This window comes from Anolis carolinensis, chromosome 6 (assembly GCF_035594765.1).
Source record: "Anolis carolinensis isolate JA03-04 chromosome 6, rAnoCar3.1.pri, whole genome shotgun sequence".
NCBI lineage: Eukaryota > Metazoa > Chordata > Lepidosauria > Squamata > Dactyloidae > Anolis > Anolis carolinensis.
The window spans coordinates 98771671-98785298 of record NC_085846.1 but is presented as its reverse complement, the minus strand read 5'-3'; the positions used below and the strand labels follow the sequence as shown (position 1 = coordinate 98785298).

General features: G+C 42.1%; 1 protein-coding gene across 5 annotated transcripts in view; it reads right to left on the bottom strand.

Annotated features, from left to right (window-relative positions):
* Nucleotides 1–8778: 8778 nt before the first annotated feature.
* armc3 (armadillo repeat containing 3) overlaps nucleotides 8779–13628 on the bottom strand; it is an 82135-nt gene continuing 77285 nt past the window's right edge. For 4 of the 5 annotated variants that reach the window (XM_016994294.2, XM_016994292.2, XM_016994296.2 and 1 more), the window contains exons 19-20: nucleotides 11984–12146; nucleotides 8779–9553 (exon numbers count right to left, since the gene is read on the bottom strand). In XM_016994294.2, the coding sequence (XP_016849783.1) occupies nucleotides 9311–9553; nucleotides 11984–12146 (406 nt within the window). In that variant the 3' untranslated portion in view covers nucleotides 8779–9310. The remainder of the gene's footprint in view (nucleotides 9554–11983; nucleotides 12147–13628) is intronic. The other variant, XM_016994298.2, reaches the window with a different exon arrangement.

Below are 13628 nucleotides of genomic sequence, written 5' to 3'. Positions count from 1 at the left end.
AGATATTAATGAGAACCCATTCCGACCACTGCCCGATTCAATTTATAATCCATAAAGCAAAAAGACCAGGAAAATGGAGACTAAACAATTTATTATTAAAAACAGAAGAGGACATAGAAAAAAACAAAGTTTATTTGAAAGAATATTTTCAAATAAACACGACTCCTGAAGTTTCAATACAAACGGTCTGGGATGCTAGTAAGGCCATTTTATAAGACAATGAGAGGCCATTTTATAAGACAAAACGCATGGAGAAATAAACTAAGAAATCAAAAACTAAAGGATATACAGGAAGGCATCATGAAATTAGAAAAAAAAACTTTAAAAAATCTCCCAAAAATCAAAATCTGAAAAAAGAACTAGATCTTCTGACACTTCATAAAAATAATATAGAATTGGAACAACTGGAAAGAAATTGAAATTTGCCAAACAGGATTACTTTCAAAACGCGAATAAGCCAGGTAAATGGCTCGCAAGGAAAATTGGGAAGAGAAAACAAAGACAGTACATAACGAGGATCGATACAAATGGGAAAAGTTACCAAACAGATAAAGAAATCCTGAAACAGTTCGAGAATTTTTTTAAAACTTTATATAAAAACGACCAAATCAAAAGAGCGGACATAATACGATATCTAGGGGGTAAAAACTTACAGAAGATATCAGAAGAGCAAAGAGAGTCTTTGAATAAACCTATCAACGAAGAAGAGATAAAGAAAGCAATTAGAAAGATGGACTCAAACAAAGCACCGGGCCCGGATGGCTTTTCAGCAATTTACTATAAAACATTTGAAGAAGAATTAATACCACATCTAAAAAAACTGCTGAATAATATCCTTAATGAAGAAAAGTTACTAAAAACATGGAATGAAGCAAATATAACAATAATACATAAAGAAAAGACTGACCCGACGAGTGTGAAAAATTATAGACCCATCTCCCTACTAAATATCGATTACAAAATATTCACCAATATATTAGTAGAAAGATTGAAAGAGTTCTTAGGAAATTGGATTAAAGAGGAACAAACTGGTTTCCTCCCCAACAGACAATTGAAAGATAACGTGAGGACAATTATCGATATCATTGAATATCATGAGAGAAACAACCAGAAAAAATTGGCCCTACTCGCGGTAGACGCGGAGAAGGCCTTTGACAATATCAATTGGGACTTCTTTAAATTATTAATAAAAGAATTAGATCTAGGATTCCAATTTACAAATGCCATACAGGCCATTTATGAAGACCAAACTGCAACAATCTGGATTAATGGCCTTAAAACTAAAGAAATAAAGATTTAAAAAGGTACACGTCAGGGATGCCCCCTCTCCCCCCTAATCTTCATCTTTGCTATGGAAATTTTGTTACAGACTATAAGGGAGGATCCGAATTTGAAAGGAACTAGAATTAGAAACAATCACTACAAAATCAGGGCGTTCGCTGATGACTTAATCTGCATCATAGAAGACCCAATAGAAAATATTAAAAAATGGCTAGATGTCATGGAAGAATATGGTAAAGTATCAGGATTCAAAATTAATAAAAACAGATCGATGATGTTGACTAAAAATATTAATAAGAAGGATCAGAGAACAATAATGGAAATCTCTGGACTCCAAGTGACCAACAAAATTAACTATTTAGGCATATCTATTACGGCAAAAAATTTACAACTATTGAAAAACAACTATGAAGCGAAATGGTTAGAAATAAAAAAGAAACTGGAAAATTGGAAAACCTTAAAACTCTCACTCTTAGGAAGAATTTCGGCAATCAAGATGAATATCTTGCCAAAAATGCTATACTTATTCCAAAACCTACCAATCCTGAGAAATATGTCTATATTCAAAAAATGGGGAAAAGACTTAACCAAATTTGTCTGACAAGGAAAAAAAGCCAGAATTAAGTACACCAATTTGATCAACGATACAAAGAGAGGGGGCCTAGGAATGCCGGACCTAAAATCATATTACGAAGCGTGTGCCCTAGTATGGGTTAAGGACTGGACGACATTGAGGAGAGAAAAGATTTTAACACTTGAGGGTCATGATTTGCGGATTGGATGGCATGCATACCTCTGGTATGACAAGATTAAATTGGAAAAAAATTTCGGAAATCACTTTATAAGATCTGCAATTATGAAAATTTGGAACAAATACAGAGCAAGAATATACCCAAAAACCCCCCTCTGGATCTCCCCACTGGAAGCAGGACAAAGGAGACTCTTAGGCTGGAAGAAATGGCCCACATATAAGGACATATTAAAACAGACGAATGGAATGATGGACATGAAAACACAAGAAGAAATTAAGGAAAAATTTCCAGATATATCGTGGTTCCAATATAAACAATTAAGAGAATATTACAACAAAGACAGGAAGGACGGATTTATGTTAAAAGAAACGTTTTGGGACAGAATTATGAACTCTGGGAAAAAATAAATAACAAAGCTATATAAAATAATCCTCGAATGGCAAACTGAGAAAGAATTTGTGAAAGAATGTATGACAAAATGGGCAATAAATGTTAAGAAAACAATCAGTATGGATCAATGGGAAAATCTGTGGAACAAGAAATTAAAACAAATGTATTCATACGATCTAAGGGAGAACTGGATAAAAATGTTCCACAGATGGTACATAACTCCAAAAAAATTAGGACATATAAATAAATCTCTACAAACTATTTGTTGGAAATGTAGAAAAGAACAAGGATCATTTTTCCATATGTGGTGGAATTGTGAAAAAGCAAAGAAGTTTTGGAAAGAAATTCACGAGATCACACAAAAAATACTGAATATCAAATATCAAATGAGACCAGAACATTTTTTACTAGGAATTTCAGAAAATAATTTAAAAGCAAATGATGAACTCCTACTTAACTATATGACGACAGCGGCGAGAATTGTCCGTGCGGAGTCAACAGAGCAGCTTCAGGAGTGATTTCGTGTTTCTAGCCTAGTGTGGACTTCGCAAAGTCCGCAATTCCAGTTTCCTTGCTTTGCCTATCCAAGTATTCAAGAAATGCCTTGCCTTGTTCCTAGTCACGGACCTTGTTCCTAGAATCAAGTTTTGTTTCCAGCCTTGTTGTGGATTTACCTTGGACCTTGAAAGACCCTGGACATTTCCCCACACTATTGCTTGGCAATAGTGTGTGTTTCGGTTTGTTGGATTCTACTTTGGACTCTAATATCATCTATTGGACAAAACATTTCTGGATTATATTTGACCTTATCTGATAGGTCTGCTTCTGGACTATATTCTCTACTTGTTTTTATTATTTTATATATTTCCTTAATAAAGATATTAGATAGTTATTGGCCTCTGTGTTCGGTTCTTAGTGCTCTGTTGCCCAGGGCGTGACAGTTTGACTCCGCCACCCAAAGCACTAAGCAACCTAAGGCCAATATGTCTGATCCAAAAGGAGCCGGAGCAGGTGCACCTGCCGGACCACAACCGGCCACTTACACCATTTCCCAGGATGAATTCAACCGAATCCGGGACAAGATCCGAGAACAAGAGGGAGAGATTCGGGGCTTAAAGGAACGCGGAGCCTGTATTCCCGCTCTGGCGTTACCAACCAAGTTCTCCGGAGAGGCCTCTAAGGTTCACGTATTCCGTCGCCAATGTATGGCGTACCTAGAAGCCCGCCACATGGAATTTCCTCAAGAGGATGTCAAGGTGGCGTGGATCTACAGTCTCCTAGATGGACCTGCGGCCACATGGGCGACGGCGCTGTACGACGCGGGTTCCGTGTACCTAAACACTGCACAGCAATTCTTGGCCCACCTTCGGAATACTTGGGGAATTGAAGATGATCAAGAGGCAGCTGGCCACAAGCTCCGACGCCTTTTTCAAGGGGACAGACCATTGTCGCGGTACATAGCCGAGTTCCGGGTGCTGGCTCAAAACACCGGCTGGAATGACGTAGCCCTCAAGGGACAGTTTCGTGAGGGTCTCAACCATGAGATGCAGTAGGAGATCTCCAAAGTAGAACCTCCGGATACTCTTGAGAGGCTTATCGCCCATTGCTTACGGGCAGAAGTCCTACTCGCCAACAAGAGGCAGTGGGTTCGGGGCCAGAGTGGGAGAGCTGGGGTAAAACCCCCTTCCACTGTCAATGTCCAGCCTCGCCCAGTCTGGAGACCCCCGCAGCCAGCCTCTACTCCCATGGGAAGCGAGGACAAGCCGATGCAGCTGGGCAACGTGCGCCCCAGACTGGATGTTGTAGAGAAGGCTCGCCGACAGCGTTTGAACCTGTGTTGGTACTGTGGAAATGGGGGCCACTTCGCCAAAGAGTGCCCAGCAAAAAGGAAGCCCCCCACCCGTTTGGCGGCGGCGTCCTCCGCGAATGCGGAGGCTATTGAGGCGGCTGAGATGAAGCTGGCGGGGGAAGACAGCAACCGGGTGTAGAAGGGCTCGCCAACCCGGTCAAAGACTCCACTCAAGAGCCGCAAACGGCGGTCCTATTTCTTTTGGTGGTCACACTGTGGTCAGCTAAAAAGGGGCTCGTCATGATCCATGCCATGATAGATTCAGGGGCAACCAACAACTTCATTGATAGAGACTATGCTAACTCATTGGGATTACAATATCATGACTTTAAGAATGCCTGGGTGGTGCAAGCCATCGATGGCCGACCCCTGAAGACAGGACCAGTAAGCCAATGGACCGAGCCCACTCGAATGTGGATAAGGGAGCATATGGAAGAAATCTCCTTTTTCGTTACTGAGGTTCCCCATTTCCCCGTGATTTTGGGAATCCCTTGGCTGACACTCCATGACCCAAACATCTCTTGGTCCAGTAGAGAACTCCAGTTTGCTTCAAAATACTGCCAGAACCACTGCCTAGTAGCCAAGGTCTGCCATGCCATGGACACAGAGCCCATCATCACCTTGCCTAAGAAATATTCAGACTTCTGGGATGTTTTCAACGAGAAAGAAGCCGAAAAACTACCCCCGCATAGACCCTATGACTGCACCATTGACCTGATTGAGGGGGCCCCAATTCCGCGAGGACACCTTTACTCCCTGACTGAACCAGAGCAGGAAGCTCTCAGGGAGTTTTTAGAGAAAAACCTCCATAAGGGGTTCATCAGACCCTCTCAGTCCCCAGCTGCTTCCCCGGTGCTGTTTGTGAAAAAGAAGTCGGGGGACCTACGCCTTTCTGTGGACTATCGGGCTCTGAATAATATCACGAAGCGGAACCGCTACCCATTGCCACTAATTTCGGACTTATTGGACCGACTCCAGGGAGCAAAAGTTTATACTAAACTGGATCTTCGTGGGGCTTATAATTTGATTCGCGTGAGAGAGGGAGATGAATGGAAAACCGCTTTCCAGACCAAATTTGGGTTATTCGAGTCCTTAGTTATGAATCTCGGTTTGTCCAACGCCCCCGCAACATTCCAGCATTTTGTCAACGATATCTTCCAAGACTATCTAGACCACTTCTTGGTCATATATTTGGACGATTTTTTGGTGTATTCAAAATCGCAAACAGAGCACGACCAGCACGTCAGACTGGTGCTACAACGTTTGCGGGACCATGGACTATATGCCAAGCTAGAAAAATGTGCTTTTGATTTACAAGAAGTAGACTTCCTGGGGTATCGCGTCTCGCCACTGGGGCTATCCATGGACCCGGCAAAAGTTTCAGCCGTAATAGAATGGCGGACGCCAACCAACAAAAAGGAAGTGCAACGCTTCTTGGGGTTTGCAAACTACTACCGCAAGTTCCTCCCAGATTTCGCCTGCTGGTCTGATCCAATTATCAGCTGCATCTGAGGAAAACAGCCTTTCCGCTGGACTGAGCAAGCCGAGAAAGGATTTCAACAGCTAAAGCGGCTATTCACGACCCAGCCAATTCTACAGCATCCTGATCCTAAAACCCCTTTCGTTGTCCAGGCGGATGCCTCAGATGTGGCGGTGGGGGGTGCTGATGCAACCAGTGGGAGAACATCTCCACCCATTCGCTTATTACTCACGTCAACTAACAGCTCCGGAGAGAAATTACACCATCTGGGAAAAGGAGCTCTTAGCCATAAAGACAGCCTTCGAAAATTGGAGACATTGGCTAGAGGGAGCCAACTTCCCTATCAAAGTTCATACTGACCATCGAAATTTGGAGCATTTAAGGACTGCGCGGAAGCTAAACCGAAGACAACAACGCTGGGCTTTGTTCTTTGAACATTTCGACTTCCGTATCCACTATGTGACTCCTGCCCAGACCAAGCAAGCAGATGCCCTATCACGGAAGCCAGAGTATGCAGCAGGGCGCAAAGACATCCCAGAAACCCAATTGTTACAACCCGAAAACTTTGCCACGCTCACGGTGGGAAATACCAAATCCTCTTCAGTCGAGCCAGCTTCACCTAACCCAAAATTCACAACCACAGACTCTCTTTTCACCCAGGAAATCAGGGCCAGTCAACAGAGTGATGCTTGGGCTCAAGAACAGATTCGACAAGGACTACGTTTCCCATTCTCACTTAAGAATGGGTTATTATGCTACAGGAACCATGTTTATATTCCTCCAGGGCCCGAAAGAGAAAAGGCTCTCAACTTGTGCCATGACAGTAAGCCTGCCAGACATTTCGGACTGTTTAAAACCATACATTTGATCTTGCGGGATTTCTGGTGGCCCAGGATTCGTAAGGATGTAGAGAACTATGTCACCACCTGCCCTATATGCCAGCACTCTAAGACACGAAGGGAGAAGCCGACAGGACTCTTGCATCCCCTTCCCACACCCTCTCGCCCGTGGGAGATAATTTCAGCGGATTTTATCACAGACCTACCGCCGTCCCTTGGATTCACCACGATCCTAGTGGTGGTGGACCTTTTCACCAAGATGGCCCATTTTATTCCCTGCGAGGGGCTTCCTACAGCCAAGGAGACCGCAGACCTATTCCTTCAGCATGTATTCCGACTGCACGGCCTGCCCAAGAGTTTGGTCACAGACCGGGGATCTCAATTCACCTCTCGCTTTTGGAAGGCCCTTCAAAAACTATTGGGCATTGACTCCCGTTTATCCTCAGCTCACCACCCTCAAATGGATGGACAGACTGAGCGCACCAATGCCACTCTGGAACAATATCTCCGCTGTTACATCAACTACCAACAGGACAATTGGGCATCCTTGCTACCTCTTTCGGAGTTTGCGTTCAACAATAGTGTCCAGAATTCAACTAAAGAAGCCCCGTTCTTTGCAAACTACGGTTTTCACCCCCGTTTCTTCCCTCCTGTCGTGGAGACCTCGGAAGTTCCTGCAGCAGAGAATTGGCTACAGGAACTCACAGCAGTGCAAGAACTCTTACACTAGCAACTTGATCAAGCCAAGGAGGACTACAAACGTCACGCTGACAGCCATCGCCGGCCTGGCCCCGAGATCAAGGTAGGAGATCGGGTTTGGTTGTCCACTCGCTTTTTGCCCTCCCAACGCCCTTGCCGGAAGTTAGATGCCCGCTTCATTGGTCCCTACCCAGTGGTGACGCAACTTAACCCCGTGACTTTCAAACTCCAACTTCCACGTTCCATGCACATTCATCCGGTGTTCCACCGTTCCCTCCTCCTTCCGGCGGATGGTGTACGCCCAGATGTGAGCCGGCCACCCCCTGCCCCTGCGTTGGTGGACGGGGAAGAGGAATTTGAGGTCCAGGACATTTTAGATTCTCGCCTTCATCGCCGCCGCCTCCAGTATCTGATTGATTGGGTGGGTTATGGACCGGAAGAACGCTCCTGGGAAGACGCTTCCACAGTCCATGCCCCTGACTTAGTTCGGCGCTTTCAGCGGACTTACCCTTCCAAGCCGCGCCCCCTCGGATCTCGGGGGAAGGCCCTGAATGAGGGAGGCCTTGTAGTCCTGCTCCCAGTGCCACCGTGGCTGACGAAGATGAAAACATGGGGTTTTCGCCGGCTCAGCAAGAGTCGGAATTTTTCCAGATGCCTGATGTTGATGTTTTTGCCCAAGAACCCATTAAAACAGACCTTGAGCAGTTCTCACCCCCTTTTGTTAGGAGACAGTCCTATGCTGCGGGAAGGGGAGAGAAGGAGCAGGTTCGGAGGAGTTTGAGACTTGCAGCTAAACAAGACACTGATTAGCCATGTTCCCCTGGGAAAATCTAGGGAGTCTCACATCTGGAGAGAGCTGTGTTTCGTTTCCTGTTCCCTAGGGAAAGGAAACGCTGGACACCTGCTTTGCAGGAAAACGAGACCTAGTTAAATGTGCCTGGCACGGTAGGTTCCGTGCGGAGTCAACAGAGCAGCTTCAGGAGTGATTTCGTGTTTCTAGCCTAGTGTGGACTTCGCAAAGTCCGCAATTCCAGTTTCCTTGCTTTGCCTATCCAAGTATTCAAGAAATGCCTTGCCTTGTTCCTAGTCACGGACCTTGTTCCTAGAATCAAGTTTTGTTTCCAGCCTTGTTGTGGATTTACCTTGGACCTTGAAAGACCCTGGACATTTCCCCACACTATTGCTTGGCAATAGTGTGTGTTTCGGTTTGTTGGATTCTACTTTGGACTCTAATATCATCTATTGGACAAAACATTTCTGGATTATATTTGACCTTATCTGATAGGTCTGCTTCTGGACTATATTCTCTACTTGTTTTTATTATTTTTATATATTTCCTTAATAAAGATATTAGATAGTTATTGGCCTCTGTGTTCGGTTCTTAGTGCTCCGTTGCCCAGGGTGTGACAGTGGTTGATAAAAGTTATGGAAATTAAGAACATGGACGAACTTTCATACTTTTTAATTAAACAACAAGGACTCCCGAGGAATAGTACCGACTGGCAACCTTTATTGAACTTCTTGGGAAAGGGAAAATACATAAAACCAACACAAAAATGAAAGGGCTAGACCACAACAATGTTCCCCCACTTTCATTGTATCTTTTTGGGAAAACACATAAATAAAATTATAAAACAAATATATAGCGAAGATAAGGCAAAAAGCAAGAATTTCACAAGTTGCAAGAAAAGATCTCCAGCTGTTAAATGAATGTCCTGGTGGTCTGTGAAATGTTAAACCAACATTTTATCAAACATTAATTAGCAACCACTTTACATTATCTGCTTTTATTCTAAGCAATGCATCAAAGACATGCATAAGACTTGTTCTGAAATTCTGTATGATGGAAACTAAAGAGTTTTCTGAGTTGAAAGATATTAGAGTTTCAGGGGTTTTATTAGGGAAAAGACAGGCCCACAGCTCCTTCCAGACTGGCTTGTACACACAAAGGTGCAGTACTTGGCACCCAAATCAGCTCTGAAATAAGCCAAGGAATTCACTCTGTGCAAATGTAATAAAACTAATTGAGAAGTTCCTTTTGGTTGTGACGAAAAGATCCTGAAATACGCCGATAGCGATCTGCTTCTGGACTTCCATCTTTCATCAGGTGGCCTGGCTCGTACATGAGATCGACAATAAATACTCGGGGAGGAAGCAGGAGTATTCCCATAGGAGAGTGATCAATTAATTTCACCTCATTCCATGCTCTATTGTACTCGCCACGGACTAAGCTACAACTCACGCCAATTCTGTCTGCCAGAACCTATGGAATGAAGCAACAAGATGATAATATTAGCTAATATATTTATTTATACTTGTTACATTTAAAGGGTGTCTTTTTGCTAACTATCTCCAGGAACTTTAAAATGGCTCTCTGTCCTTGAACAAGCCATAGTTCAAAAGGAGAAATGAGTAGAGATGGAAGAGAGAAATAAGCAACCAGGTACTATGGCTGTTGCTGGAGACCTTGCTGGAAACCACAACTGGTACTTAAAAGGCAGATATAAGGGGTCTATGTGCCTCACTTCTTCCAATCCTGCTAGAAGGAATGGCCAAAGATGGGAGATAATTCTTGGGAGGGTAACATGGAGTTGTATCAGCTTTCAGAGGCAAACCAGAGAGCTGGGAAAAGTTGTATTTCAGATATAATTCCTAGAAGCTGACAGAATGGCCAGTACCCATATTCACTGGAAGATTATGAGTTGCAGTTCTTAGCAACTCATGGTAGACTATATGAGATGACTAGGCATATCAAACATCTGATGACTATACCACACTTTACATATTCATTACAATAAGATGGTAATCTACCCCCGCTCGTTAATTTTACTCTGCCACAGACTTCAGGTGGGGATTGAAAAACTGTATGCCCTCACTGTAAACAAAACTGAAATCAGAAGGATGCTTAACCTTATTTTCTCTACATCCTGTTTTCTATGTCAGAGGAAGTACTTTTTACCTTAATAGCAACATTAATTCATTTCCCCATCTAAGTGGTACAACGTTTAATGTTTACATTGGTCCTATCCTTACTGCTCCTCTGTGCCAGAAACAGCATGGTCATAAGTCATGCTGTTTTGCCTTCCTTTCTCCCTGGCATGATCATTTTATACATAGGTGAGAGAAAGCTCAGAATTCCCCACATGCATTTTGAAATGGTGAATCAGGAAGGCAGTTACTGCTGCATCTTTCCTTTTACAAATCATTCAGCAAAACTGGTACTTAACCTCCCTTCTGTTCTGAAATAATCATCGAGGAAAGACTGAAACACTCCTTTGGACACAATCTATTTTAATACTTTGCAAAACAGATTCCCATTGGGGTCAGAAAACATTCTGTAACTCTCACAAAGGAAAATTCTTGATTTTTAATCCTAGTTCATGTGGGTTAATATTTTGTGAATGTTTTTACTATAAACCTGCCATGACATCTATGATACAGGGCAGGGTAAAAAAATAAAAACAAAAGTAAAGTATATGTATACCATGTACAACACTTGATGTACCTATACTGCTTTTTCAAAACACTTCCCAAACGTCACTGTAGGAATCTTTATCACAACCCAACAAGTCAGTTCAGTTCAGTGACCTCCATAATGCAGACAAGAATTGAGGATGTGAGATAGCAGTTAGTGTCTCAGTGAGTTCATAGCTGAAATGAGATTTGACCTATGGCCTTCAGATCAGAAAACGACACTTTGCCTTTCTGCTTTTAGTGTAGCTTGGTCACATTTTAAATTGTGCTTATTCTTAAAGGTACAGGAAGCACCCTTTGTCTGATGGGACTAACATATCAAAGGATGTAAGTGTATAAATAAATAAGTATATAAGGTATGATCAATATTGACAAGCTCCTTTTGATGTATATTCTCATCTGCAATTTGCATATCAACATTAAACAAGAGGAACTGCAGTTACACTTAGGTAATTGGTTGACATGGCTTACACATCATCATCATCATCTCCAAGACCTGGACAAATTAATGCATTACACATAAATCATACAAATGGTTGAAATTAAAATAGAGTTCAATTATTAACAACATCAAAAACCATTTAAAGTACACACTTTTTTATTGTGTCAGAAGCGACTTGAGAACATACTGCAAGTCGCTTCTGGAGTAAGAAAATTGGCAGTCTACAGAGACATTGCCTAGAGGACGCCCAGATATATTAGCTGGGAGGCTTCTCTCATATCCCGCAAGCTAGAGCTGACAGACGGGAGCTCATCCCGTCTCACAGATTCAAACCAGCAACCTTCAGGTCAACAGGTCAGCCGGCACAAGGATTTAACCCATTGCGTTACTGCAGCTCCTACAATTAAAATATAAGCATTTTTAAAATAGCATATCTTTAAAAATATGGCATGCTCTTAAAAGTCCTTTCCTTAAAACTTTCACTTCTCAATAGTCTATGGGAAAGAATAGACAGCAAGGAAGGAGGCTATTTTGGCTTTTATAAGAGCTGCAATCTTGTTGATAACTAGAATAAACCCAGTAAGGAGTTGACTAATAAGTCAACATATAGGTAAATTTAACTGATTCAATGGATCTACTCTAGTCATGGGTAATACCTGGATTTAAGCCATGACCTGTTAGATAGCTTAGATCTCACCTGTATAATTTGTGTCTGGAAACAAACTGATGAGAGATAGTGGAGTTCTTGTAATAAGTGAGTTGTATGGTATGCTGTACCTTGAAAAGTAAAGCTCTGTGATAAAAGGTCCCTCGGTTGATCTTCCCAATAGGCACAACATTGCATTTAAGCTCATATTCTATTTCACTTATATGAAGTTCCCAGCTGAATTCATGCAACTTGTCTCTTTCAATTGGACCACCCATCTTGTCTGCAACAAACCTATTTTACAATTCAACAAGATGTAAGCAAGTCAGCCACTTTCATAATATGTATTAGAATTAACAATAATACTGCTTCTACAAGATTGTCTCTTAGAGGTTTGATGACCCATCATGACTGGGCAAGGCATTTCTTCTTATATTTCAAGCAGCTTCAAATATTTACAGCCTCAAAGTGGGTGAAAGGCACCTTTCCTTTAAAAAACCTACACACTGCAAAAATTAGCAGGCACCCTTTGGAAATATTCTCAGAAAACAAGCAAAGGTTTCTTTTAAAAATCTGGGGTTTACTAATAATATAGGGAGCATCCATGTTCTTTTTTGTTCGCCTTTTCCTTCATTAAAAGACATAAATGAACATTTTCATGCTTAATCGGAGATTTAAGCTGAAGTCTACTTGACTTAGTTCTTAACCTTGACTTTTAGGGCCCTTCTACACATTCCATAAAACCCGGAAGAAACCGGGATGAAAGGGGAGGGGGGGCTAAATGAGATTCTGCGAAAATGTATGCTGAATCGGGTTAACCGCTGAAAGGCACGCCTTGAAAAGGTGCACTTAAAAGCTAATTCCAGCCAAAAATGTGAATATTCACATGACTGTATATCCCTGAGGTCATGGAAAACATATAACTCCCTTCCTATATCCTGGTGTAAACTGCTCCAGCCCATGTGTGTGTTTTAAAAGTCTGAAACAGCTGATCAGGGCTCTTAAAAATTGGAGCCACGGACACGCAGGTGGGTAAACGGAAGCACAATTGGAAAGCAATTACAATTAGAACGCTCTGTAACCATGCCTTTGTTCTGATCTTCACGATATTAAACAGAGCTTGAATTTATAGTTGGGTGAGGAGAGAATAAGAAATCTGCTTGTGTATACATTGAGATATCTGGATGAGCGCATATGCAATCTAACTCATTTCAGAGAGAATTAAAAAATCCCAACTTCTTCCAGTTGTCACCCATCCATCTTGTGGATTTGTAAAATCCACTCACTATAAAGGAAGGTGTCCGGACGGTGGGGGATCATTTCAAGACCGACAGATCCCACGATTTTTAAACCCACTTATTTGATCTGCATTTTGACACTGTCTGGAAGCGCCCCAAGATATTACTAGAGTACAATTCCATTTGCTGCAGCTAGCATGGATGGTGGAGAGGGCAAGCGGGAGTTGTAGTATGTTTGGGGACACAAAGTTGTGAACTATCATACTTGTCCAAAAACTGTATTAGATTGATTTTCATTTTGTTCCATTTGTCTATTTCTTATACCATTCTTGTCACTCATGTTGGAATCAATAAAAAGGTCTGGTTAATTAAAACGGGTAGCTTCCATATAAGCACTGCCGATGCAGCTTCCAACACTGATAAGATACAAACTGCCCTTAAATTTTATGTATTACATCAATTGTACCTCCTTTTTATTTTTATTACTCATTTTTCTGAGTATGCTAAATATTATTAGGCAGATTAAAATGCTAATGCT